Below are 27,129 nucleotides of genomic sequence, written 5' to 3' on the forward strand. Positions count from 1 at the left end.
TATAATGTCAGGGTCAGGCTGCGCTTTCATGGTATGGACCCGGGTCCTCTGCGCTTTCCGGAAAGCTCCTCCCGTTGCTGTGAGTGCGGTGTTGGGGGTTTCCTGTCCGCGTTCACCAGTGAGGTGACCAGCCATTTTCCTTTCCTGCCCCTTTCTCATCAGCTTTTGGATGAGACGATGTTAAAAACGCGTTGGAAAACGCCCCCTTTTCCCCTTTTCCGGAGGGGCCTGTGCAGCGCTGGGGTTGCTTCCCTCCAAACACCGGGCACCGCTTACTCACGAGCAGCCCCGCCCAGGAGCGCGCTTTGCGGAAAGCCTTTCAGGGCGCCCCTAGTTTACACTGAGGCTGCTCAGGCCTCCTGTTTCCTCCCGAACGAACGGCGTGCGTTTCAACAACAAAGAGTGTCCGTGCCTCGTTTCTCAGCTGATGAACACGAAGTCGGTCCTGACCTGTGCTTCCTCTTTCCTTCTGACTCAGCTTGTAAGCCACCGATCTTCCCGCCCGCTCCGGGCACAGGCTGAGCGCGGCTCCCCGTCCCGTCCGGACTCCCACGCGGCCCTTTATGGCCGTTGCCGTGTCCAGCTCCCGGCCACGCGTCTCAGTCCCGCGTTCCATCTCTTCAGCCGCGGGGGAGTGGGGGAGTGGGGAGGGGGCGGGGGGTGACTTTAACTTCCCATTGTGGTAACGCCCTGTGCGCTCCCCACCTCCCACCTGCTGGGCGTCAGACCCTTGCTCGCTGGTGTTCAGGAAGCGGGAACTCAAACCAGCGGGCAGCTAAGGTGGCGGCTGCCTCCTCTGAGTCGCAGCATTTCCGCCATCGTCAGGGGCGGTTTCCCAGTCCCCGGGAGGACAGGGACTCTGGTCCCACTTGTGCAGCTCTCTCCATCCAGAGCAGCCCCTGCCCTCGCCGGCCACTCTGCCCTGAATGGTGTCCCTTGAAGCACAGAATTTTAATTTTTTTTTTGCTAGGTCGGAGGGAGGCCCAGGAGCCCGTGCGTGCACAAGGCAGATGGCGGCGCAGATACCGGGCCCTCCCTGGAACTCCTAACAGGTCAGCGTGCCAGACAGATGGCGACAGAGACTCCTTCCTGGAACCCGTGAGGGACCTGCCCTCGATGGGAACCCCCGCAGCTCATGCCCCCGCCCTCACTGAACAGCTGTATTAAAATGCCTCACTCCCTCTCGGGGCAACTTCACTGGCCCTGCCCTTTGGGGCCGTGTGCCTCGCCCCGAGTGCAGATTCAAGTACCGCCTTTGATTTGCCTGGCTCTTTAACTCTCTGACTTTGTCTCCTGCGCCGCGAACCCTTACATTTTTTAAATACATATGTTTATTGATGTCAGAGAGGAAAGAAGAGGGAGATAGAAACATCCATGATGAGAGAGAATCGTGGATCGGCTGCCTCCTGCACACCCCACACTGGGGATGGAGCCCGCCACCCGGGCCTGTGCCCTGACCGGGAATCGAACCGGGACCTCCTGGTCCATAGGCCGATGCGCAGCCCCGAGCCAGGCCGGCCGGGCCAGAGTTTTACGTTTTGACGATGTCCCGTTTAGCTGCTTTTCCTCTGTGCCGGGCGTGTGGAGCCATATCCAGGGCAGGGCGGAGTGCGGGGCAGGCGAGGCCACTCGCTCCCCAGGCCGCCCTCCCGCTGTGCAGGGCCCTCCGTGGGCGGGTCCCCTGGAGCGCTGCCCTGGCACCTGCGTCCTGTCCGGGTGAGCTCATCCGCCAGTCGGTTCCAGGACGCTCGCTCAGTCGCCCTCGGGAAGAAGTAACCAGGACACTCCCTGGCCCTGAACCCTGACCCCTGACCCCTGACCCAGCCCAAGCGGAGCCCAGAGCTTCCGGAGCTCCCGACTTTCCCGGCCCCCGCAGAGAGAGGAGGCGTGCCTGTGCGGGTGGTCGTAGTTTCTTCTGCAACAGGCTCTCTTGTGTGTGTTTGGCCCACAGCTGGGAGGGGCTCCAAGGTGGGGAAAGGATGCCTGTAGCCCTGGCCGGTGTGGTTCAGTGGTTAGAGCGTTGGCCCGTGTACCAAAGGGACTTGGGTTCAATTCCTGGCCCAAGTCGGGGTGCATGCAGAAGGCAGCCAATCAATGTGTCTCTTTCACATCAATGTTTCTCCCTCTCTCTCTCGCCCCCCTCCCCCCCCCCCCCACACACACACACTCTCTCCCTGGGAAAAAATATCCTAAGTGAGGATTAACAACAACCAGAAAAAGGTGCCTCGAGTCTCAGGGAGAGGCTCGGGCAGAAGCCAGACTCCAGACGCAGAGGGGCTCCGGCTCCAAGTGCTTGAGGGAGCCTTTCACGGAGACACGCCCGCCCAGCCCGGTCCTCCCGATGAGTTTCACCTGCTCCCCCAGGACGGGCTCCCAGGAAGTGAGAGCGCTGGGCCTGCGGGCAGCACCGGGGCCTGGCTCAGGGTCCTCTCCCCCCACGCGGCCTCCCGCCTCCCGAGGGCCCCCCTCCCCCGTGTGGGGAGGCCTCTGCGCGGCCTGGAAGGGGGCGCGGCCACCCCCACGCGGGGTTTGCATCTTCAGGAGCCGCTGGGCGCCCTGGGCCTCTCCTGCCAGTTCTCTGCGCTCCAGAACCACAGCCGGGGGCACAGCAGCCCCAAGAAAGGTAGGTGGGGGCCCCAGGGCAGGCTGAGCGGGCGACGGGCCTGCCCCTGGGAAGCGGTGTGGTGGGGTGGGGGTGGGGGGGCGGTGGTGGTAATTCTGACGCATCTGGGCTCAGGGTTGCTGGGCAGAAAGGAGTTGGAGGGTCTCAGAGGCCGAGGGAGGCGAGATGGTTCTGAAGGCGGCGACGGGAAGGGGGGCGGGCGGCCGGAGCTGGAAGAAGGGGCTTCCGGGGGTCTGTTCCGTCCACACGTGGAAGCGGGAGACCGGTTGGGGTGGGGGTGGGGGTGGGGTGCCGAGGGCATTACCCCGCCCTTGGATCAGGGCCATCCTGGTGGCTGTGACACGGTGTCTGGCTGTGTTTGACCTGCGTTTCCCCGGCGACTGATGATGCAGGCGTCTCTGCGTGTGCTTATTGGTGTCTGGATCCCCTTCCTTTGGAGACGTGTATGGAGATCCATTGTCCGTTTCTCGCTGGGCCGTCTCTCTGCTCTGAGGCACAGACGTGTCATGTCGGCTGGTGGCGATCCCTCCTCGGGTCCACGCGCTGCAGACGTTCTCTCCTCCTCGGAGTGGCCTTTTCGCTGTCTTCATGGGCCCCCTGGAAGCGCAGAATTGCAAACGTTAATGCTGCCCGTTTATCTGCTTCCTTCTGGGGCGCGTGCTTGTGGTGCCATATCAGGAAACCGTTGCCTAATCCAAGGTTATGACCACTTGTAGTTTTTTCCCTACAAATGTTACAGTTCCAGCTCTTATGCTTAGGCCTTTGATCCAGTTCAACTTAAATTTTGTATATGGTGTGAGGTAGGGGTCCAACTTCCCATTTGCACAGAGGCGTCTTGTTTTCATCATTTTCTGCAACTTCCTGGGTTGTTGTTTTTTTTTCATGAGCTGGGCAAGCAGGTCTCATTTTATCCCAGTTCCTCCGCCCCAGGGAAGCCAGCCTGCCGCCATGCGGTGGGGTTCCCATGGTGAGTCCCACAGAAAATTAAACACATGGATGGACGGATGGACACACACTCTCACCCAGAGGACAGGAGTGCCCTCCTCCCGCCCCCTCCCTGGCTGCGTCCATCCGGGAAGTCCTCACTGAGCGGTCCTCCCCTTCGGCTGAGTCACCGCCTTCTCAGTCCTTCTGCTCATGCCCAGTTGTTTGTGCTGCGCCTGAGTTTGCAGGGACGGTCAGCCGGTCCTTCCCAGCGGAGGCGGCCGCGGGGAAGGGGCCTACGAAGCGAAGCTGCTCAGGGCGGGCGTCAGAGGGCGCAGGTGACTCGTAAAGGCTGGCACCCATGTTACCCTACAGTTAAAACCAGGAAAGTCCCCTGGCGGGCCAGTCCCCGATGGTGTGTGTGATTGTGCCTCCTGCACCGCGCAAGGAGGAGCGGGTGATACTGGGAGAAAGAGGGAGCGGGAAGGGAGTGGGAGATGCAGCTGTGAGGAGCGGTGTGGGGAGCTCAGAGGGAGGGACATCAAAGGGGCAGTGGGCCTGGCCGGCATGGCTCAGGGGCTGAGCATCGACCTATGAACCAGGAGGTCACGGTTCCATTCCCCGTCAGGGCACATGCTGGGGTTACGGGCTCCATCCCCAGTGTGGGGCGTGCAGGAGGCAGCCGGTCCATGGTTCTCTCTCATCATGGATGTTTCTCTCTCTCTCCCTCTCCCTTCCTCTCGGAAACCAGTACAAAACATTTTTTAAGAAAGGGGGGCAGTGGGTGGGCCGCGGAGCAAGCACGGCCTCCTCTCCGAGCTGGCGTGTTCGGCGTTGGGTCAGGGGTCCACGCTCCGTGGGACTGTCCCTGCAGAGAGGGCTGGCGGTGGGCACCTGGGTGAAGCTGACTCATCCTCTCGGCCCACCTTTGGGAACAATGCCCAGTCCTGCTCCCAGTGCGTGGAAAGGGAACCCCTGCCCCATGGCCTCAGCTGGGGGCGGGGGGGGGAGTGGGGGGGTGGTACGGGACCTGCTCTTTGTCTGGCAGGAAGCAGGATGGCAGTGTCTGCCCGGGTCTGGCCCCAGCCCAAGGCTGAGCGCCCACACAGCTCACCCAGGACCCGGCAAAGGAAGGACACCCGCCGTTGGCCAGCGTGGCCCAGAAAGAGTGGGCGGCCTCGGGACTGCCCGCCGGCGCCGGGTCAGGCCCTGGCTGAGCACCCGGCTGGCAGGCGCCAGGGAGAAGCCACATCTGCTCTCGGCCACTTGGCGGCCGGCGGCTGTGGGCTGCGGGGGGAGCAGCCTGCGGGGGCGGAGGGTGCGAGCCCACAGGTGCCAGTGGGTGACGTGCCCTGAAAGACAAGCCCAGTCCTTGGCCCAGTGCCTGTGCGTTGGCTCCTCTGGAGCTGAGGGCTTTGCAGGCATCGTGGACTTGAGGGTCCGCCAGGAGGCCATCCTGGGCTTGGCTGGGCCCATGTGCGGTGACCAGTGTCCAGGAGGGAGAGGGGAGGGAGACGTAAGAGACGCCGAGAAGAAGGCTGTGTGCAGGCAGACACAGGCGGAGACCGGAGAGACCTGCCTCAAAGCGCCGGGGCCCGGAACCTGGAAGGGCAGGGAGGACCCCCCACAGACCTGGGGTGGGGGGTGCGGGTGAGTCTTGGCCTCCAGGACTGGGGAGAACTGGTCTCTGTTGTTGGAAGCCATCAGGCTCGTGCTGGGTTGCCCAGGAAACAGATGCAGGGGGCCAAGTCCCACCTGCCACTCAGGGCTCCTCCAGCACAGGGCATCCCCCAGGCTGCGTCCAGCTGAGCCTGCGAGACGCATCGCCTGAGGACCCCGCCGGTGCCCACTGGGCTCCCACGTCCCCAGGTGCCAGTCTGAGGGCCCCCAGGCCTCCCACAGGCGGTAGGTGGGGCTCGGGGGTGACGATAGGAGGTTCAATGACCACATGAAGGAGGCCTCGCTGCTGAAACACACGATGCCAGTTTAATGTTTTCTGAAAGAGTGTCGGGGCAGCGGGAAGCAGCAGCGGGCACCCTGCCCAGAGGCACCCTGCTCGGGGACACCCTGCCCAGGGCATGCCCTGGAGGCACGGAGTCGGTGTCTGACCAGCAGAACTCCTTTGGGGGGACGTGTGGGCCCCAGGCCCCATGGGCCCCTGATGGTGAAGGGAAGACTCCCGGGGCCGCTGAGGGCCGGCAGGTAGGAGTGCAGAGACCAGTGGAGGGCATTCACAGACGGGGAAGGCTGTGCGGGGAAGGCTACCGGCCACAGTCGGCCGCAGGCCAGAGCACCGATCTCGGCAGCAGCCCCTGGGCGCCCCACACCCACCAGAGGGGGTCTGACCCCAGGGGGTGGGACATGCCTTCCCCCTGAGAAGCCTGAATCAGGCGGGGCCTGAGCCCTCCCAGCTCCTCCCACTCCGATGTGAGACGATCAGAGGCCAGCTGCGCCCCTGGTGGCTGCCTGAGAGGAGGGTCAGAAGGTGATGGCCGGGGAAGGGCATGGAGGCCCTGCCCAGGCTGGAGGGTGGGGGAGTGGAGCAGGGCCAGGCCAGGCTGCACCGTTCTGCGTTGGGGGTCCTGAACTTTGCTCCTCAGAGAAACATCTGCAGGTCTGGGGCCCTGAGGTGCCCTGGTGCCGTCGGGGCCCGTGGGCGACAGCGAGCGAGCCGCGTTCCCAGCACAGAGCCCAAGGCCAGGGCCCGCTGTCCCTCTGCGAAGCTGACATTGGCTTCCCCAGCCTGACCCCCCTCACTGTTGCGGCTCAGAAAGACCCCTGAACCCTCGGGCAAGGCCACCAGGACGTCCCCAGGAGGCGGACATCGGTCTGGCTGGCCCGTGGGAAGGCTCCTACGTGGCCTAAAAGAGCCGGGTGTGGCCACTCTGTCTCCTGTCGAGAGGCGAGAAAACAGCCCCCTGGGCGGGTGGCTGCTGGAAGACAGCACCGCCTTCCTGCCTTCCCTGCGGCTCCTGGGCTCGGCTCAGCTTTCCAGATTTGCATAATTACTTGGAGCTACAGGAGGAGGGTGACTTCCTCTGGGACCCCGTGCGGGTCAGTTAAGGACACGTCCACAGCGGGGAGCGGTGGCCCGTCTCACACGGCGCCCGCCCCGCGATGTTACCTCCGGAGACAGCGAGGCTGGGCCCACACGGCCGTCTGCCCCTCCCTTCCCCGTGCAGGGCCTCGTGTGGACGCCAAAGCGGGGGACGCGGGGCCCCGGGGACCCAGCGTGGGGAGGGGGCAGGCGGCCTGTGCCGGGCCGCGGGGTCGCGTGGGGCGGGAGCGGGGAGGTCGGCCTGGAGAGCGGGCGGCGCTAGGGCTCGGCCTCGGGCTTGACCAGGTAGCCGCTGAAGGTGATGTAGGTGTCGAACTCGTCGCTGAAGACGGCGTTCTCGCGTTCGCCCTTGAAGAGGCGCACCCACACCTCGTCCTGCTCGCGCAGCGCCAGCATCAGGCTCTGGCTCTGCATGATGCTGCGGTCGCTGACCTGCGCGTACAGGATCACCACCTCCTCCGCGTTGCGCATGACGTGCAGGTACGTCTCCTTCTGGTTCCACGTGTGCACGTTGAGGCTGAAGAAGTAGACGCCGGGCACGTAGCAGTAGAACTTGCCCGTGAACATGTTGAAGTGGCCGTACAGGTTCACGAACTCCGTGTCGAAGATGACCGTCTGGTAGTAGTCGTTGCTGTGCAGCGGCTTCTTCCGGCCCACGGAGAAGGCCGCGTAGTGGTTCTTGCACCGGTCGCCCGGGGCGCCCATGGAGCCCTTCTGCCCCTTGGGGCCCGCGTGGCCCCGGGCGCCCGCCGCGCCCGTCTTGCCGTATTTTCCCTGCAGGCCCCGGTACCCCCGGTCGCCCTTCTCCCCTGAAAGGGACAGAAAAACATGTGGCGTCAGGCAAAGCCGACCCAGCCCCAGGGCGGTGCCGTGTCCACCCAGAGGCAGCATCGTTAGGGCTCCTGCTGGGACGTCCTGGCAACGGAGAGGGAACATGTGGGTTTGTCCAAAGGCAACAGCTGCCGCGTCCAGGCTGCGCTCACGGCGCCATGGACTGCAGGTGTTCGGGACGCAGGCCCCGGGCCCAGCCGCGCGTCTTCCCAGCGCGATTTTGCAGGGTTAGCCGCCGCGTGCAGCACCCGGGCACGCAGATGGCTGGATGGAGGGCGGGGGGAGCACCAAGCACCAAAACAGGGACCCCAGAGGCCCAGCATGTGAATGCAGGTGGGGGAGGCCAATCCCTCCCCCTGGAAAGGGGCCAGGAGCCTCCAAAACAGCACTTCCTCCCTCCCCCAGGACAGCCTGCCCACGCCCCGTGCCCCAAAGGAGCCAGCCCGGCCCCTCCGCCCTGTCTGGACAGAGCAGCCCCATGGCCCGGGGGACAGTCCCTCCGCCCAGCTCTGCAGCCCCTGACCTTTCAGGATGGTGATGTTGATCTGTGGCACCGGGACAGTGGGGTACAGGGGGGCGCCGGGGTCGCAGCAGCGATAGCACCGGGAGGCCGGGGGCTCCTCGTCCTGCCTGGGGCTGTACTTGCCATGCTTGTCCTCGGCCCTGAGGGAGTAAGGACAACACAGGTCACATGACAGCCACAAGCGGTCGGAGCCGGAGCCCCTCCTCTGCCAGGGCCTGGCGTTCTGACCAACCCTCTCTCCCCCACCCCCACCCCCGCACCCGGAGACGTGCGGCCCTGTCGGCTTTCCCTCAGCACAGACCCACGGGGCCCGCAGTGAGGTCTGGGAGAGAGCCCCCGCCCTCTGTGAACAGCAGTTAATAGTGATGGGCCCTGGCCAGTGTGGTTCAGTGGATAGAGCGTTGGCCTGCGGACGGAAGGGTTCTGGGTTCGATTCCGGTCAAGGGCATGTACCTTGGTTGCAGGCTTGATCCCTGGCCCTGGTCAGGGCATGTGCGGGAGGCAACCAATTGATGTGTCTCTCTTGCATTCATGTTTCTCTCTCTCTGTCTCTCCCCCTCGACCCCTCTCCCTTCCACTCTCTCCAAAAAATCAATGAGAAAATATCCTTGGGTGAGGATTAACAAAAAACAATAGAAACAGTAATAACAAAAGCAGCAATAATCTGAGGCTTTGCCAGAGGGAGGCTGCTGGGAGACCAGCCCGGAGGACGAGGCCTTTGGGCGCCGGTGACGATGCCGTGGCTGGCCGTCCCCTTCATGCATCTGCGATTCTAGATTATGCTCCATCTTCTAAGCCGACTCACTGTGAGTGAGAGGGTCCGGCTGGAGCCTTGGGGTCCCTTTGAGCCCCGAAGCTGGAGATGAGAGAGTGCAACCTGACATGGGAAGACCTGGCTCCGGGCTGAGTGGACGGTGGCGGCCCCATGCTGCCACCTGGTGGCGATATGCCGCACTGCACGGTCCTCTCATTGCCGCACCGGCTGGGGCAGGACCCTCTTGGAGGGGACACGGTCTCTCGGTCCCGCTCGATGGGCCCGCTCCTGAACTAACCCACTCCCACGTCTGCCGGGAGCCGGTCCATCCTTGCTGTTTCAAGGGACCTGGCATATATGGCATACTGTTCTTAATATGTTTGCTCACCTTCTTGGCACTCTGTGTTTTAACCAAGGTCACCTCTCCGAGAAAGGTTGTTTCCCCAGGTAGGGATTTTCCCCTGAAGTTAGGGAGGGAATAAAACCCCTTAACTAAGTGCCAGGCGGGCAATTAATCACTTTAACTATGAACAATCATGCTTAAGCTACATAATCTTTACTCCCTGGAATGGAGATAAGAAACACCCTAACCTTTGGAATAGAGATTGATAGGATTGGAATCAACTGGTATAAATACAGATGTAACAAGACAACAGGAGACAGAACCTAGACACAGAACCTGCACAGAACCTAGAGACAGAAGAACTTCGCTGGAGAGAACATGGAAAAAGATCCTGGACAGAACCTGGCTACAGAAATTGGCTGGAGAATCTAGACAGAACATGGCAGGAGAACCTGGACAGAACTTGGCGACCGAACCTGGCTGGAGAACCTACAGAACCTGGCAATAGAACCAGGCAAGAGAACCCAACCATGCTGATCAACTGAACGCTGCCCCCGAGTCTTTCCCTCTTCACCAACTCCATCCACACCTTTGGGGACCCCTGGACCCGCTGGGGTTGGACCCCAGCACGCGTCCACACCCCAGAATATCCAGGAAGTTGGAATATAGGCCCTGGACTCAGCCACCCCCTATCTGGCCAGGACTCTCCGTCCAGAGGCTCAGCGAGCCCCACAGGCACGCGTGTAAGACTGTGGCCGGTCACAGTCGCTTCGCCCCTCGAGCCTCTTCCTTCCGCACCCCTAACTAGCATCGTCGGTCACCCCGGACGCAGGCCCACACCGCACGTCCCAGCTGCCGGCCGGCTGCCCCTCGTCCTGCACCGGGGAGGCTCCTGGCTGAGTCTTCCCAGCACCCCCACCTGGCACTGTGCGCATCTGCCCCCCACAACCTGAGAGTCCCCGGGGACCTGGGACCGTGCCCTGTGCGCGTCTGCCCCCCACAACCTGAGAGTCCCCGGGGGCCTGGGACCATGCCCTGCGTGTGTCTGCCCCAGGGCCTAGGAGACGGCCAGCCCAGTAGCCACTCAATCCATGTTTGTGGCATGAAAAGCAGAAGAGGGGGGCAGGGAGGAGGAGGCTGGTTGGGGAGGGGGTTCCTTTGCCCAATCCCCTCCCCCGCCCCCCGCAGTCACACTGTTCCCTGAAGAAGCCGAAGCCTGGGGACCAGGTCGGAACAGGGCTCAAATCAGTGAACACACTGAAAGCCGGAGTCGGCTGTCACCTGGGTGCCAGGACCTCACGTGTCACAATGACAGTTTCATGAGAAACCCTGCACATTCTGTGTTCCTACAAAGCCTCCCAAAGAGCCTGAGGCCTGTCATGGAAGGTCAAGTGCGGAGACGGTGCCATTCGGAAGTCTCATAACGTCTCGGGAAAGCCACGCCTCTGTTGCCCGCGTCAGCGATCCTCCCCATCCTCTCCCGTCCTGCGCCCACTCTCCGGGACCCAGCAGGTCAAAGGCAAAGCGAGGAGAGACTCCGAGGCTGGGCCGGGGCTGGCTGTACTCTTCAGTTGAAGCTGAGGCTGCCCACCCCGCCCAGGGCCGCACTCCTCTGGGGGTGGCATGAGGCTGGTCCCTGTCTCAGCTCCAGATGAGCTACCGGGTCACTGAGAGGAGAAATGGCTCCTCCGTCCTCCAGGCCACCTTCCCCGAGGGCAGCTCCCCAGCATCAAGAGGGGAACAGGCCCCCTGGGAGCCGGGACCCCAGCCTCAGCCCAGCCAACCAGAGCTCCTACAGCCACACCTGCACCCTCACCTGCACCCTCACCTGCACCCTCACCTGCACCCACACCTGCACCCACACCTGCACCCTCACCTGCACCCACACCTGCACCCTCACCTGCACCCTCACCTGCACCCACACCTGCACCCTCACCTGCAGCCTCACCTGCACCCTCACCTGCAGCCTCACCTCTCAGCATGGTCCAGCAGTGGCTCCTCGGTGCCCTCCTGCTCCTGCTGCTCCTCTGGGTCAGGTGGCACGCGGCCCAGCACCGGACCACAGACGAAGGCCAGCAGCAGGCAGCACGCCATCACGCGTCCGGGTCTGCGGGAGCCCATGGTCCCGCCGCGCTCTGCTGGGGGAGACACACCGGGGGAGGCAGTTGGCAGGGCTCCGCAGAGAGACAGCCGGGAGGCAAGGTGTTCCCAGGCCCAGGACACTGCTGGGAGGGACCACACACACGCTGTCTCACACACACGCTGTCTCACACACACGCTGTCACACACATTGTCACACATGCTGTCTCACACAGTCACACATGCAACACACACATGCACAACCCTCAGTTTCCATTCACACACATAAGCACACTCACAGGTTCACAAGCACACACTTACATGTTCACACACACGTGCATACACTTGACACACCTCGGTCCACTTCTACACGCAAACTCACACCCTGTCACAGTTGCACACTCATGCATACTCACACACTCAGTTGCACACTTGCAGCATACTCACACACTCAGCACACTCACACTCAGCACTCACACACTCAGCACACTCACACTCAGCACTCACACACTCAGCACACTCACACTCAGCACTCACACACTCAGCACACTCACACTCACAGCACACTCACACACTCACACACTCAGCACACTCACACTCACAGCACACTCACACACTCACACACTCAGCACACTCACACTCAGCACTCACACACTCAGCACACTCACACTCACAGCGCACTCACACACTCACACACACAGCACACTCACACTCAGCACTCACACACTCAGCACACTCACACTCAGCACTCACACACTCAGCACACTCACACTCACAGCGCACTCACACACTCACACACTCAGCACACTCACACTCAGCACTCACACACTCAGCACACTCACACTCACAGCGCACTCACACACTCACACACTCAGCACACTCACACTCAGCACTCACACACTCAGCACACTCACACTCAGCACACTCACACTCACAGCGCACTCACACACTCACACACTCAGCACACTCACACTCAGCACTCACACACTCAGCACACTCACACTCACAGCGCACTCACACACTCACACACTCAGCACACTCACACTCAGCACTCACACACTCAGCACACTCACACTCAGCACACTCACACTCACAGCGCACTCACACACTCACACACTCAGCACTCACACACTCAGCACACTCACACTCAGCACTCACACACTCAGCACACTCACACTCAGCACTCACACACTCAGCACACTCACACTCACCGCGCACTCACACACTCACACACTCAGCACACTCACACTCAGCACTCACACACTCAGCACACTCACACTCACAGCGCACTCACACACTCACACACTCAGCACACTCACACTCAGCACTCACACACTCAGCACACTCACACTCACAGCTCACTCACACACTCACACACTCAGCACACTCACACTCAGCACTCACACACTCAGCACACTCACACTCACAGCGCACTCACACACTCACACACTCAGCACACTCACACTCAGCACTCACACACTCAGCACACTCACACTCAGCACACTCACACTCACAGCGCACTCACACACTCACACACTCAGCACACTCACACTCAGCACTCACACACTCAGCACACTCACACTCACAGCGCACTCACACACTCACACACTCAGCACACTCACACTCAGCACTCACACACTCAGCACACTCACACTCACAGCGCACTCACACACTCACACACTCAGCACACTCACACTCAGCACTCACACACTCAGCACACTCACACTCAGCACACTCACACTCACAGCGCACTCACACACTCACACACTCAGCACACTCACACTCAGCACACTCACACTCAGCACTCACACACTCAGCACACTCACACTCACAGCGCACTCACACACTCACACACTCAGCACACTCACACTCAGCACTCACACACTCAGCACACTCACACTCAGCACACTCACACTCACAGCGCACTCACACACTCACACACTCAGCACTCACACACTCAGCACACTCACACTCAGCACTCACACACTCAGCACACTCACACTCACAGCGCACTCACACACTCTCACACTCAGCACACTCACACTCAGCACTCACACACTCAGCACACTCACACTCACAGCGCACTCACACACTCACACACTCAGCACACTCACACTCAGCACTCACACACTCAGCACACTCACACTCACAGCGCACTCACACACTCACACACTCAGCACACTCACACTCACAGCGCACTCACACACTCACACACTCAGCACACTCACACTCAGCACTCACACACTCAGCACACTCACACTCACAGCACACTCACACACTCACACACTCAGCACACTCACACTCAGCACTCACACACTCAGCACACTCACACACTCACACACTCACACTCAGCACACTCACACTCACAGCGCACTCACACACTCACACACTCAGCACACTCACACTCAGCACTCACACACTCAGCACACTCACACACTCACACACTCACACTCAGCACACTCACACTCACAGCGCACTCACACACTCACACACTCAGCACACTCACACACTCAGCACACTCACACTCAGCACTCACACACTCAGCACACTCACACACTCAGCACACTCACACTCAGCACTCACACACTCAGCACACTCACACTCACAGCGCACTCACACACTCACACACTCACACACTCACACACTCAGCACACTCACACTCAGCACTCACACACTCAGCACACTCACACACTCACACACTCACACTCAGCACACTCACACTCACAGCGCACTCACACACTCACACACTCAGCACACTCACACACTCAGCACACTCACACTCACCACTCACACACTCAGCACACTCACACACTCACACACTCACACTCAGCACACTCACACTCACAGCGCACTCACACACTCACACACTCAGCACACTCACACACTCACACACTCACACTCAGCACACTCACACTCACAGCGCACTCACACACTCACACACTCACACTCAGCACACTCACACACTCACACACTCACACTCAGCACACTCACACTCACAGCACACTCACACACTCACACACTCACACTCAGCACACTCACACTCACAGCGCACTCACACACTCACACACTCAGCACACTCACACTCAGCACTCACAAACTCAGCACACTCACACACTCACACACTCACACTCAGCACACTCACACACTCACACACTCACACTCAGCACACTCACACACTCACACACTCACACTCAGCACACTCACACTCACAGCGCACTCACACACTCACACACTCTCACACACTCTCAAGTACTCCCACGTGCCCTCCCAGAATCCATGTGCACACAGCTCGCCCCTGGAGCCTCAGCCCCCCGAGGGCCCTGGGAGCACCCAGCTGCCTGAGCCCACAAGCCGCCCAGGAAGGGACCCCGCAGCCTCTGGGCCCGCAGAGGGACATTTATCGCCCGGTGAGCACAATGAGCAAACTCCCCCCAGTGAGTCACGTGGTCACTGTCAGTGCCGCGTGAGCAGGCAGGTGGCTGCACGTCGCTCTGCGGCCACCAGGGGGCGCCGCCAGTGAGCGTCCAGGAGCATCCAGTTTGGAGAGGGGTTCAGGCCCAGGCCCAGGCCCAGTCCCGACCCCGCGAGCGGACGGCTGTCTCCAGGGGGCCAACCCCTGTCTCTCGCTCCCGGTGCTCGGGCCTCAAGGCAAAGCTGGACGGCCCTTCCAGGAAGAGGCGTCCCCTGGGGTCCCCATGAGCCCCCAAAGGGGTGGTGCTTGGGCTCAAAACAGCCCCACTTCTGTGCTCAGGCCCCCATCCTGGCTCACCGTGTAACTGGAAGGGCCTGTGGGCCCGAGTGCCGCCGACTCGGCCGCCCAGGAGGAAGCGGCCGTGGGAACAGGAGCCCTGGCCCCGTTAGGGTGGGACCAGCCGGGGGGGGGGGGGGGGGCAGGAGGGAGGGGAAGGGGGGGAACAAGCTCCCTGCGTCCAAGCTTTCCTTCCTCCTCTGACCTTTGGGGAAACACTGAGGCGGTTTCTTACGTCCGTGGCTGCGTGGCTGTCTGCCCGGGGAAGGTGGCTTTCACAGGCCCTGGCCTCAGGCTCCTCACACCCCACAGCGCGGAGGCCTGGGGGCGGCCGGGGCGGGACCCTGGGCACGGGGCCGGCCTGTGGGCTGCGTGCTTCACGCCGCGTGGGAGGGGGCTCTGGAGAGACCCTGTACCGAGCCCAGGGGCCCTGGGGGAGGCACAGAGCCTGGGACAGAAAAGGCAGGTGTGACGAGACTCAGAGCCAGGAGGGCCGCCCCCCAGAAACCCCCTTCTCCCTGCCCCCCACACCTCCGCATGACCCCACCCTCCACCGCAGGGCGGCAGCGGCCCCCACCTCCAAGTTCTCTACCAGCCAAGCATCAGGCCCGAGACCTTCCCATGACCCAGACCGCTTGCGCCGTACCCTCCTCACCCCCAGTCCTTGCAACCTCCTTCCACTGCCTGAGACAGTGTAATTCATAAAGTGCACATTAAAATCCATTTAAAAGCCGATCAATGGTTCTCTCTCATCATTGACATTTCTCTCTCTCCTCCTTTCCTCTCTGAAATCACTAAAAATATATGTAAAAAAAGAAAGAAAGACACAGAGATGAAGATTGGCTGGTTAGCCTAAGATCGCCTGATCTTTAAGCGCCAGGGGAAGGGGTCGGGATGCGGACTCCACAGGCTGCCCTGCTGTCCCATCAGGATCTTACCTGCCCTCAAGCCCGGACTTCGTGCCTCCTGTCCCGCCTGACACCTCGCCCGCTGCCGCCGGCGGAGCCCTGCCCTCCTCCTCCTCACGCCTGTCGCTTGCCCTCGCCCTCTCCGCCTGCGGTTCTGCTCGGCCTGCGGCTGCACAGCCCACGGGACCTCTGGGCCTCCTCGTGTCCCCTGGACCAGCCTGAACTTGACCGCTGTCAACAAGCGTCTGTCCAGTTGAATTCTCCGCATCTCCCTATCTCTGCATTTCCTGTTTTTCCCTGTCGCCTTAAGAATCACTCTTTTTTTTTTTCTTTTAAATGCCAAGCTTGCATTTTCTTTCAACTTGTTTTTTGTTGGGGGCAGGGTAGGCGGGCGGGGCGGGGAGGAAATCTAGGGAAGGCGGGAAAACAGCAGAAGCTCCGGGGGCTCCTCGGCCGGGCTCCACGGGCCCTCGGGCCGGGCCAAGCTCTGTTGTGGGACCGTCCTAGGCGACGTGGGGGGTTGAGCAGCATCTCTGGACTCCACCGCGGGGCCATCAGCACCCCACCCCCAGCTGGGACACCCGGAAAGTCTCCTACGGTTACCACGTGTCCCCGGGGCACGCCCCCTCCCCCCCAGAGTCAGGGCTCCACCGTCGGTTTATTTCTTTTACAAATATGTTTATATTGCTTTTCAGATAGAGAGGAAGGGAGAGAGATAGAAACATCAATGAGAGAGACACATCGATCGGCTGCCCCCCCTCCCCCCGCACGGCCCCTGCTGGGGATCAGGGCCGCAACCCAGGCATGTGCCCTGCCCGGGAACCGAACCCGGGGCCTGTTGGTCCATGGGCGATGCTCCCTCACTGAGCCACACCAGCCACCATGTCTCTTTCTCCTAGGGAAAAGGGGTTTCTGTGCCCGGAGCGGCGGTGGGGCCAGCATGCGGCTGGCTCGGGGTGTCGGCGGCAGTGGGCTGGGGGGGTGTGACGGCCCAGCAGAGTTGGGGCGCCGGGCGGGCCGTGAGGGCAGAGGGGCTCCGCTCTGGGCGCCTCCCTTCTCCAGAAACGTCTCCAGAACTGTTGTGCCCAGGCCGGCGGCAGAGTCCATGTCGCACTCGCCTACGTTCACTTCGTCACCGGGGCCCGACCTCCGACGGTCGGCTGCAGACCGGCGTCCCCGCCGAGGGACAGGCCTGCCCCGGGAAGGCAGCTCCGGCTCAGCGGGGGCGGGTCCGGGAAGCGGCTCCCGGGAGACGGCCGCGGCCTCAGCATCTGGGGTCACTCCCAGCGTGACTCAGTCTGGACTCGCCTCCCCCGAGCCCGGGAAGAAGTCCGTTTGCCAGGCTCCAGGGCACCCCCAGGAACGCCCTTCCCTCCCGCCTCCCCTCCGGACCCGCAGCTCCTCAACCCTCCCCGGGGCCCCAGCTCACGGCCCCCAGCGAGGAACAACCCCCTCCCAGCAGGAGGGGGCGGAGGGGGGAGGCTGCAGACACCTCCTCATTCACAATCTACCTTCTCAGTCCTGCGAGGGCCTGGGGTGCACCCCCCCTTTTTTTAAATCCTCACCAAGGATATTTTCCCACTGATGTTTAGGGAGAGTGGAAGGAGGGGGAAAGACAGAAACACTGATGTGAAACACATTGATTGGTTGCCTCCTGCACGCGCCCCGACCAGGGCCCAACCCCAGGAGGAACCTGAAACCTGGGACCTGCCCTTGACAGGAATCAAACCCGGGACCTTTGGTCCACAGGCCGACGCTCTGTCCACTGGGCTGCCCGGCCAGGGCTGGGGTGCAGCCTTTGAGGAGGTGACGCTCACAGTCCGTCCGAGCTTTCTTCTGGTTAAAATCGCCCGTCGCCTTTGGCCCCGCCCACCTCCGTGTTGTCACCCCGAGGCTGACAGTCACCCCCCTGGCGGGGCGGGGCGGGGGGGGGGGCGGGGGCAGGCTCAGCACCACATGTTGGAGCCGCACCCGCCCAGCGCCTGGGACAGAGCGTTTGGTGAACACGGTGCTCCCGCCGCCGCGGGCGGAGCCGGGGTCACCGGGACGCGGATGAGCAGTGGTTAGCGAACCAGCCCAGCTGCCCAGGTGCCGAGAGCCGGCAGGAGCCCCGCGGGCGCATGCCGAGTGCGGCCTGCACAGCCTGGGGGAGGGCTCGGGACACGGGATCCACCACAGACTCCCGAGGATCGCGGTCTTGCGAAGGGGACAGATGGCCGAGGGCAGCGCCGGGCAGACGGCCCGCGAGGAATCGAAATGGTGTGTGGGAGGCATTTTGGCCGCCGCCGCCCCTGTGGGTGGCTACCTCATGGCAAACGAATGACATGGAGACAAAATTCAAAATTCAGCTCCTGGGAGCGGTGTTCAGGCGCAATGCGGCCGGCGGGGCGGGGAGGAGGCCGCAAAGCAAGAGCAGCTGGACGTCTGGAGTCACTTAGACGCCTGCCTGTCCTGCACCCCCACATCGCATCAGCCACCAGCCCCCTCTAACATCCCCTGAGGGTCTCTCCTCGTCCCCCCACTGGCCCCATCCCAGGCTTCCCAGGAGGTCTGGCTGTGCTCCAGGCCTCAATCCAGCCCAGACCAGCATCTCTGTCGGGTTCTGATAGGACCTGGACGTCGCCCCAAATTCCACCTGCGTCTCTGAGGAAGCTTGGCCTCTGCTGGGACCCCCTCCCACACCTCGTGTCTTCCGGGTCAGGACGCAGGTCAGCTCCACATCCCTCACATCCTCATGCGCACAGGCCTCGCCAGCCCTCAGCTGCCTGCGCTCCTGCCCCCTCTGCCCTGACACCCACCGGGATTCTCCGGCCGACCCGGCCCCGAGCTCTCGGGTGCTGCAGGTCTCCTGGGTCCAGGCCCCGGGTGCCCGGGAGGGAGAAGGCATCGTGTTGGGGTGCCCCTCTGGCCCCAATGACCATCGGGTGTTCTCCCCAGAAGCCAGTCCTCACACGCGCCGTCCACTGACCGCGCTCGGGCCCCAGCAGGAGGGCAGGGAGACGCCGGCTCGTGCACGACGGGGTCCCCAACTCCAACGCCCATCTCGTAGCTCATCGTCCCTTCTCGGCCCGCAGCCCCAGCGGGTCCCGGACCCTCTCCCGTGCCCCCAGTCGTGTAGAGGAGGCGGAGGTGGGAGGTGGGGTGCGGGGGCTCCGGTCACCGGGACGTGAGCGGTGCTTTCCTGAGAGACGGGGTGTCCCCACACACTGACCCTCCCCTTCCAAGAAGCGGCTCCCGTGGCTCAGGGGAGCGATTGCCGCTGAGGGCTGTTTGTTTTCCCCGGGCCCGCGGCCAGGGCTGGGCCGAGGCTTTCGGGATAAGGAGGGACTTGGGAGCCGGCTCTACTGGGGACAAAACAGTGAAGGAAAAAGGGGCCACGAACCCCCGCACCCTAAAACATCTCCATCCTCTCCTGGGGCGACTCCCAGCCAGGAACGGCTCACCTAGGGCAGAGAGCGGACGTAGCCGGCACTGCTGCCCAGGCCCTGCCCATGGGGCCCGGGGGCTGCCGGCGCCAGGCCTCCGGGGGCACCTGCCAGCCGGCCAGCGCTCCGCTCCCTCCCGGCCCAGCGCAAACAAAGGTTTCCTTGACGGGCCTGTCCTCAGCTGACCTCCCGCTGTGGTCTGGGTGGCGCTGGCCGCTGCTTGGAGAGCCCGCGAGAGAGGAGCGGGGAGAGGAGCCGGTGCTGCCCCTGAGCCGCCCGCAGGTGGCCTGGCCCGGCCCCTCCCCGCAGCCCACGCCCTCAGGAGCCGACCGCGCCCCGACGGGGAGTAAGGACCGGTCTGCGCCTGCGCCCGCCCTCCACCCGTCCTCTCACAACAGTGCGGCCGTCTCTGCGTTTGGGGCCTGGACGTCACCTTCGCGTTTGACAGCCGCCTCCAGGGCCAGAGACCGGGCCCTGTGCCCCGCCCGCCGGCTCCCGGGCAAGACGAGAGTCCAGCTCAGCGTCCGGTCAGCCCACTGCCCGGCCCGGCCCCGCAGCTCTGCTGACAGCGCGCCGTCCTCCATGCCGGCCTCCCGCCTCCACCGGCCGCGGGCGCTGAGCGGCTGCCAGCGATGGCCACGGCCGCCTCCTGCCCAGCGCCGCCCTCGCCCCTGAGAGACGTGGCTCTCCGCTGTCCGGGGCCCTCGGCGCCTCCCCCCCACCGGCTGCCTGTCACTCCCACACGGTGGCGGCGGCTGAAAGCTCCCAGGCTCGGTCCCCACCGGCCTGTCTGCTCTCCAAACGGTAGCCACGAGCCCCCGGGGCCACTAACTTCGTCAAAATAAACAAAACGAAGACGAGCACAGAGTGGATGCCGGCCGGGGGGACGGGGGCGGGGGCACTCGCTCTGCAGAAAGACCTGCTGGCGGCTCCGGGTCAGAACCAGGTCCCCGACCACCTTCCGAACGTCTCTCCGCTCCATGTAGACCCTGGACCCAGCGCCCACCGGACCCGCTGCCCCTGCGGCTTTCAGCTGGTGGAAGACGGTGCCGATGGCACAGGGCCCAGGCCGGAGATCGGGGAGCCATGCAGACCCGGCCTTTCGTGCCCGCCACCTCTGACCCGTCCCCCCGCGCCAGAAGGTCTCCGTCCTCTCCCCCCTCGGCCTCTGTCGCCGCCCCTGTCAGCTCTTGGCTGCCTCCCGCCTCGCGTCTCTCTACTGCTCACCAGGGGCAGCGTCCACAGCTGCAGATCCGAACCCCACCCTTGGCTTCCAAGGGTCACATAGAAATAAAGGGACCATCTAACCCCGGCTTCCGCCTCCCCTCCGGCCCTGCCGGCACCCCCTCCCTGCACATGTGTCCTTCGCTTGGGCCGTCTGGAGCTACTCGAAGTCCCCAGCACCAGTCCAGGTCCCCTCGCGTCCCTCCCTCCATCGAGGTGACCTTCAGGCTCCAGCCCGGCCACCTCCTCCGGGAAGGCCCCTCTCCTGCCTCCGGTACAGGCGTCTGTGAGCATTGCTTCCTCGCCCAGCCCCTCGGACCAGGAGCTCCTCCTGAACGCGAGCTGGGCCTCAGTTCCCGCGGCCCCGGCGCTGGCGGCTGGCTTTTGCCTCTAGTGGACCTCCACCCGCTCCTCCCGGCCATTCCCCAGCAGCACCGTCGTCCCAGGGGGCTGGGGAGCCCACACAATTGGCTGCGGCCTCCCTCAGGGCGGGGTGGCTGGACGGACGGGGGACAGGGGGGCAGAGTGACACAGGGCACAGGACTAAGTGTCCGGGGGACACGGAATCCTGGTGTGGCCATTTGGCTGTCTTTCCTTCAAATGCGCCTCTTCCCTGTGCTCAGAAAATCGGGTGCTTCAGAAAGGGGCGCAGCCCACACCCCCGTGAGCCACGGCCACTAGCCCCCTCTGCCTGCCGACGAACAGTCTAATTACACAAACTAGGGAAGCGAACGCCTCCCGCTGTGTCCCGGCTTGTATGTCCCAGCTGGTGCGAACCAGGACTCGCACCTCAATAAACAAGCAAATGATGCCGGGAGGGGGTCTCCCTTGTCAGCAGCCCCCTCCGTGGCCTCTGCAGACAGATGACGGTTTAGGGACGCAGAGAGGCGTTCACAAGTAGCGACGAGCAAAAGCACAGGCTGCAAACACGCGTGCACACACACACACACACACACACATACAGGCACACACAGGACCCAGAGGCCACCCACCTGGCTGCTGGCAGCCAGCACCTCTGGGTGGTGGAGCACGGATGCGCCGTGGGCTCGCTTGCGCCGGCCTGGGTCTGGGCCCTGGACCAGGCACAGCTTTTCCCCATTAAGTCCACGTTGTTTTCCACTTAGAGAAGCGACAAATAAGCCCCACCCTGGGCCTGCAGATTCGGGGAATTCGCCTCCATGAACAGAACAGCAGGAGGGGGAGGGGCTGGCCCGGGCGCGTGGGATACGAGTCACCCAGGGCCGGCGCCCACCGTCTTTCCTGAGTGGTTGCTGAGTGTGTGCCGAGGATCAGGCAGAGGGCGGGTTCTGGGGCGCGGGGAGCAGGCGCCCTGGAGCTGTGGACACGGGTCAGGCCGGACAGACACTAACCAGACCAGAGTGGGTGGCAGCAGTGGCACCTGCCCTTGGGGAGCTGCCCGCGGCCATGCGCGGGCACCATGGAGCCACGGCCCTGCGCCCACCATCAGGATTTCTGCACAAAGGCCACGCGCGGTCACGGCTGTCATTTATCAGATTCTGCTAACAGCCCCTAAATCATGATTAAGTGACAACGAGGGGACGAGGTGGCAGCTCGGGCGGCTGCGTTTCCACATACAGTGTCACCGACTTCAGTTTCTCCCGTGAGCCCCTCCCCCAGGCCGTACAGGGGGGAGGGGCTGGAGCTCAGGTGAGCCCCTGGGATGCCTGACCCTTCACCTCAGGATGGCAGGTAGGGCAGGCTCAGCCCACCAGCCTGCGGTCCCACAGCGCCTGCTGCCGGGCGTCCAGCTGCCGGGCGTCCAGCTGCGGGGCCCACGTGGCTCCACCTGGAACAGCAGCTGCACGTTCGGCTCCGAGGAGCCCGCCGCCCGCCGCCCGCCGGGCCCTTGCCTTCGTTCATTCATTCATTCATTCACTCACTCAATCACTCACTCACTCAGCAGGTCGCTGAGCGCCTGCCTCTGCTGGTGCTGAGGTTTCTCCGGGTGCCAGCCTGCCAGCCTGCCAGCACCTCACAGCCCATCCCGGGTTTAGTCCCTTGGACTCGGGCACAGCATCACAGGGAACGGGCCCCTCAACACGCAGGGCGCGGGCAGCGTGGCCGTGGGACGGGCATGTGCAGGGTGGACAGAAGCCCGCGTTGGTAGAGGGAGGAGGACTGGCAGACCGCCTCCTGCGAGGCCGCTTGGGTTCCGTCCAGCCCCCAACGCCCTCCAGTGGCCGGCAGCCCATTGGAGCAGGGCCTGGGGATTGGCCTGGGGACCCCTCCTAGGGGACGGGAAGCGGGAGGCGACGGGAGCTAGAGCGGACAGTTGGGGGGCCGAGTGTCGGCCTCTAGCCCACGTCCCCAGCTGCCCGGCCCCCACAGGTGCCATTCCCAGCCTCCTCACTCCGTCTCATCACTGTACCTCCAGGGGGAGGGGAGTCCCGATGTCTGAAGCCCCAGGAGCCCCACAGACCCTCCAACCCCCGATCCGCTCACCTCTCCCAGCACCCACTTGTCGCTTCCCAGGGAGGAGGCCTGAGTGTTTGCAAGCACCTCCCAGGCCCCTCCCCGAAGACCAGCCCTGGAGCCCCCAGGGCTCGTGCGTTCCCCGGCCCTGGATTTCCTGATCGCCCCTCCCACCCGCCCGCCGTCTGCCTCATTCCCCTGCCCCTGCCCGCAGCCTCCGGCACGGCTTCATCTCGTTTCAAGGAAAATTCCTGCAGGAGCCAGGGAGCCAGGGAGCCAGGGAGCCAGTCAGACACCGGGCAGTCTGGGCCGCGGCCGTCCCTACAGCCTCCTGGACGGGCAGATGCCCAGGCGGCTGTGCCAGTCCCATGCCCAGCTGAGGAGGGTTGGCTCAGGGGCCTCCAGGGCGGGCGAGGAGCACCCACAGGGGTGGTAGGAAGCCTCCAGTGCCCCTGCCCACACCCCCCCCATCGGAGCCCAGCTCTGGGAAGCGAGGTGGGCAAGCGTGGTGCCTGCCCAGGACGCGGAGGGCCATGCGCGCCTCCATTTCACGGCATCTCTCCGCTGGACCCGTAGAGCAGATGTCCCCACAGGGGCCACGAGCCCCCACTGCTATCGCAGCCTGAGCCTGTCCCGGGAGGCGAGGGGTGAGTGTCAGAGGTCACAGAAGCTTGGCTGCGGCCTCGGGGAAAGGGGAACCCCAGTGTGCCCAGCCTTGGCGTCTGTAGTTCCGTGTGCAGACTGGCCCTGCCAGGCCAGGGACCCGGCACGGACCTAGACAGGCTCCTGAGGGTCCCTGGCCCCGGCATCTGGGACCAGATCTTGGGGCTGCTCCCCGCGCCCACCCCCCCCCCGCCCCCATGCAGGCTCTGACGGGTCCTGTCCACAGCGTCCTCTAAGCTGCAGAGAATCCTGGCACTGCGTGAGGGCCGGGAGGTGCCTGAGATCTTGTCCAGGGAGCTGCCTGGTCTCACTTGACTTTAAGAGACGGCAGAGTTCACCCGGCCAGTGTGGCTCAATGGTTGAGCATCAACCTAGGAACCAGGAGGTCATAGTTCGATTCCCGGTCAGGGCACATGCCCGGGTTGTGGGCTTGATCCCCAGTGTGGGGTGTGCAGGAGGCAGCCGAACCATGATTCTCTCTCATTGTTGATGTTTCTAGCTCTCTCTCCCTCTCCCTTCCTCTCTGAAATCAATAGAAATATTTTGAGAGAGAGAGAGAGAGAGAGAGAGAAAGAGAAAGGGAGAGAGAGAAGGCAGAGGGCAGAGTTTCACAGGTAAAATCAGGACAAAAATAAAACCCCGCAGTCCACGCGGTCCTTACACACCGAGGTGAATCGCTGCCGAAGGCCAGCCCCCAATTAAATATCTCTGGGTCTCGGGCAGGGAGACGGGGTTCCCTCCCCAGTGGAATGGCAGGCGGTGCTGCCTGGGGCAGTCGGCTGAGCTGGGGACCCGGAACCCCCAGCCTTCAGGTCCCAGGGGCCCCGGGCCGGGCACAGGGACCCGCACTCGCCTCCAGCCCCGGAGGGAAAAGTGCAATGAGCCTCTTAGTCCCGGGGGGGCGCCAGCAGCTCCCGCTCTATCTACCAAATTCCTTTCATCTCTGTTTTGATGGGTGACGTTGGAGGCCAAAATATTTGGTTTGTGAGTCATGCTAATTACAGCTGGTGGCTAGGGGCGGGCAAGAGGCACCAGCAAGAACAACGGAAAGCAGCATATTCCAAAAAGTCACGCTGCGCTGCTCCCTGAACAGGGCGGGCCGTCCCGTCCCGCGGGAGGAGCCTGGGCCTGCCCGGCCACGTCGGCTGTCCGCTCCCACCTGCGGGGTGCCTCTCCCCCTGCTCACGCGCGCCCCAAGGGCAGCAGCATCCTGCACGGAGCTCCGCTGTCTCCCGGGCATATGCCATGTAGGGGGCACTTCCCTCGGCCTCGAGACCGGAGAAGGAGGAGAGAGAGCAGGAGGCGAGGCCAGGCTCCCTGGGAAACAGAGCCGCCTTCCTTGTGCCCAGGGCCTGTCTCGGGGGCAGCTGGGAAGCGGGAATTTGGAGATGAGCAGCTGGGGTTCCAGCCTGAGTGCCGATTGCTGTGCTTCCTCCAGCCAATCACATGCCTTCTCTGCGAACAGAGATGCAGGCCGGAGGCCTGTCCTGGTCTCCTGCCTCCGGGCAAGGGGTGAGCTCTCGGAGCTCCGAGGCCGAATGTGCCATGGACAGGCTTGTGGGGAATTATGCTCTGGGCCTGCTTGTGTGAGAAACACACACACACGCGCGCACACACACACACACAAATGTGCACACGTGCACATGCACACACACGCACATGCACACACGTGCACATATGCACACACGCACATGCACACACATCCAGGCTGCCACTATTTTTATAGCCGCGATGGTGGTTGGAGCTCCTCTCTCCCCCTCGGCTCTCAGGTCAAGGGGGAGGAGGGGAGGAGAAAAGGGAGGAGACGAGTCTGCCTTCTGACCCCCGACTCCCCTCCACCTGCGTGTCCTCCCTCCCGTCCGGTCACAGGGACAGGCGGCCTGAGAAGAGCGGCTTCCTGGCCCCGCGGCCTCTCCCCTTGGCGCCCAGCAGCAGGGCCTCGGTCTGGGGCCCGTGCCTGGCGGCGGCTCTCCTGCCCGAAAAGGCGGGCCCCGCGGCCTCCCAGGACCTAGCAGCCCCCAGGGACCCGGGCGCAGCCAGCAGTGGAGGAAATTCAGTTCCTCAGGACACTCCGCCTTCTCTGCGTTTCCCTTTCTGTTCATTCTCACCTGAGCTTATTCTCTCTATTGCTTTTCAGAGAGAGTAGGAGGGAGGGAGGGAGAGAGCGAAAGCGATAGAGAGAGAGAGAGAGAGAGAGAGAGAGAGAGAGAGACACTGACTGGTTGCCTCCCACATGCGCCCAACCAGGGGCTGGGGAGAGAACCTGCCCTTGACCGGAATCGAACTCGAGACCCAACCATGCATGGGCCAGCGCTCTAACCATTTAGCCACCGGCCAGGGCCACTCCTCATTTTCAAAGTTCCAAGTGAGCCCAGCGGCCTCCATTCTCAGAAACTAAGTGAAAAAAAGGCAGAAACAGGCCCCAGCGAGGAGGCTCCCTGCCCCGCCGTGGATCAGGAGGGCTGTGAGTGCCCGGCATTGGGGCGGGGGGGGGGGGGGCGTCCACGGGAGACACCGGGCTGCCCAGGAATCGGCACGGTGGGCCCAGGCGGACACGGTGCGGGGCCAGGACGGTGGGAAGTGTACCTGCAGCCTGGCCATGCCCGGGAGCGCTGGGTGGTGTGGGGGAGCCGGCACCCAGAGGCCATGCACCCAGCAGCCAAGGGCCGGTCAGGGGCTCAGCCCAGCCCCAGGCCACTCCCAGCAGCCTGGGCCACAGCCCAGAGGGTCCCTGGAAAAGGGACCTGCATTCTCCCATCCAGGCCGGAGCCCTGCCGGGAATCCCACGGCTCAGGTCAGCACGTCCTGTCCTGGGTGGCGTCCAAGTGGCCACAGGCAGGCGGGACAGACCTGCTGTCAGGTGGTCCAGGCGGCATCGGGGTGGGGGGCTCCCCACAGGAGCAGAGGGGGACTTGGGTACCATTCCTTTCCCTTTCACACCCTCCGAAAACTGCCAGAGAAGCAAGAGGAGTCCCCACAAAACTCAGGGAGAGGTCCCCGCTCCTGGCAGCATCCACCGGCCACAGAGCCCGGCTCGCTCCCTGCAGGACCCAGGCTTGGACCTCCCCCTGCGCCCAGTCTTTCTGCTGCTCTGCCACAACCGCCACCAGGGCCACCAGGGCCCCTCCCACTGGGCTCCTGGCCCGCCCGGCAGCTAAGGCGTCTGCCCCATCGGCCGGCTCCCGGCTCCCGCTGCAGCCGCTAAAGGAGCCGGGGCAGCGCTGGTCCCGCCGCCGCGTCCGCCCAGCCACCTACCTCCAGCCGCGTCCTCCCGCGGCCCGCTCTCAGCGCCGCCTCTTAGAGCATCTCCCGCGGCAGCGAGCCTCCCGGGCGGTCGGGGGAAGAACAGACTTGTCCAAGGGGAGAGCCGGGAAGAGGGAAAAAGTCCTCGGGGAGAAGGCGTGGAAAGGGGGGGCGGTGCAGGCAGCGGCCGCCCCGGCGGCACCTCGATCTCCTGGGCTCCAAGGTCTCTGGGCCAGAAGCGGAAACGGGTTTCTCGAAAGTGAAGGAAGAGCCGGAGCGAGCCGGGACCGACGCGTAAGGAGCGGAGCCCAGCCAGATGTGCGCGGCTCCAAGGCTCCCAGGGCCTGTTA

At 63.5% G+C, this 27,129-nt stretch overlaps 1 protein-coding gene and 1 long non-coding RNA gene across 7 annotated transcripts; one reads left to right on the forward strand and one right to left on the reverse strand.

Annotated features, from left to right (window-relative positions):
* Positions 1 to 241: 241 nt before the first annotated feature.
* On the forward strand, positions 242 to 1,246 carry LOC118672469. The gene is made up of 2 exons (XR_004973062.1): positions 242 to 481; positions 971 to 1,246. It is a non-coding gene; the product is annotated as an uncharacterized LOC118672469 (long non-coding RNA).
* A 4,265-nt stretch (positions 1,247 to 5,511) lies between these two features.
* Positions 5,512 to 27,129, reverse strand: C1QTNF1 (C1q and TNF related 1). 6 transcript variants are annotated; one of them, XM_036340701.1, is made up of 4 exons: positions 26,792 to 27,129; positions 11,029 to 11,194; positions 7,960 to 8,099; positions 5,512 to 7,414 (listed from the first exon to the last, which is right to left on the reverse strand). In XM_036340701.1, exons 2-4 carry the CDS (start codon positions 11,175 to 11,177, stop codon positions 6,864 to 6,866), a joined length of 840 nt encoding a protein of 279 aa, XP_036196594.1. In that variant the 5' UTR covers positions 11,178 to 11,194; positions 26,792 to 27,129; the 3' UTR covers positions 5,512 to 6,863. The 6 variants fall into 6 exon arrangements, with proteins under 6 accessions (XP_036196594.1, XP_036196591.1, XP_036196592.1 ...); XM_036340698.1 differs by having other exon boundaries at positions 11,029 to 11,191; positions 26,792 to 26,925; XM_036340699.1 differs by lacking the exon at positions 26,792 to 27,129 and adding an exon at positions 21,433 to 21,567 and having other exon boundaries at positions 11,029 to 11,191.

The sequence above is a fragment of the Myotis myotis genome, unplaced genomic scaffold (assembly GCF_014108235.1).
Source record: "Myotis myotis isolate mMyoMyo1 unplaced genomic scaffold, mMyoMyo1.p scaffold_m19_p_17, whole genome shotgun sequence".
Classification (NCBI taxonomy): Eukaryota; Metazoa; Chordata; class Mammalia; order Chiroptera; family Vespertilionidae; genus Myotis; species Myotis myotis.

Excerpts from the sequence above, each read along its gene's own strand:
- C1QTNF1 (XM_036340696.1), bottom strand. The coding sequence starts at position 16,059 with ATGCGGAGAATTCAACTGGACAGACGCTTGTTGACAGCGGTCAAGTTC. Across the intron at positions 11,195-15,821 it reads AAGTCCGGGCTTGAGGGCAG|CAGAGCGCGGCGGGACCATG; the intron begins GTAAGATCCTGA and ends TGTCTCCCCCAG. Across the intron at positions 7,415-7,959 it reads CAACATCACCATCCTGAAAG|GGGAGAAGGGCGACCGGGGG; the intron begins GTCAGGGGCTGC and ends TGTCCCTTTCAG.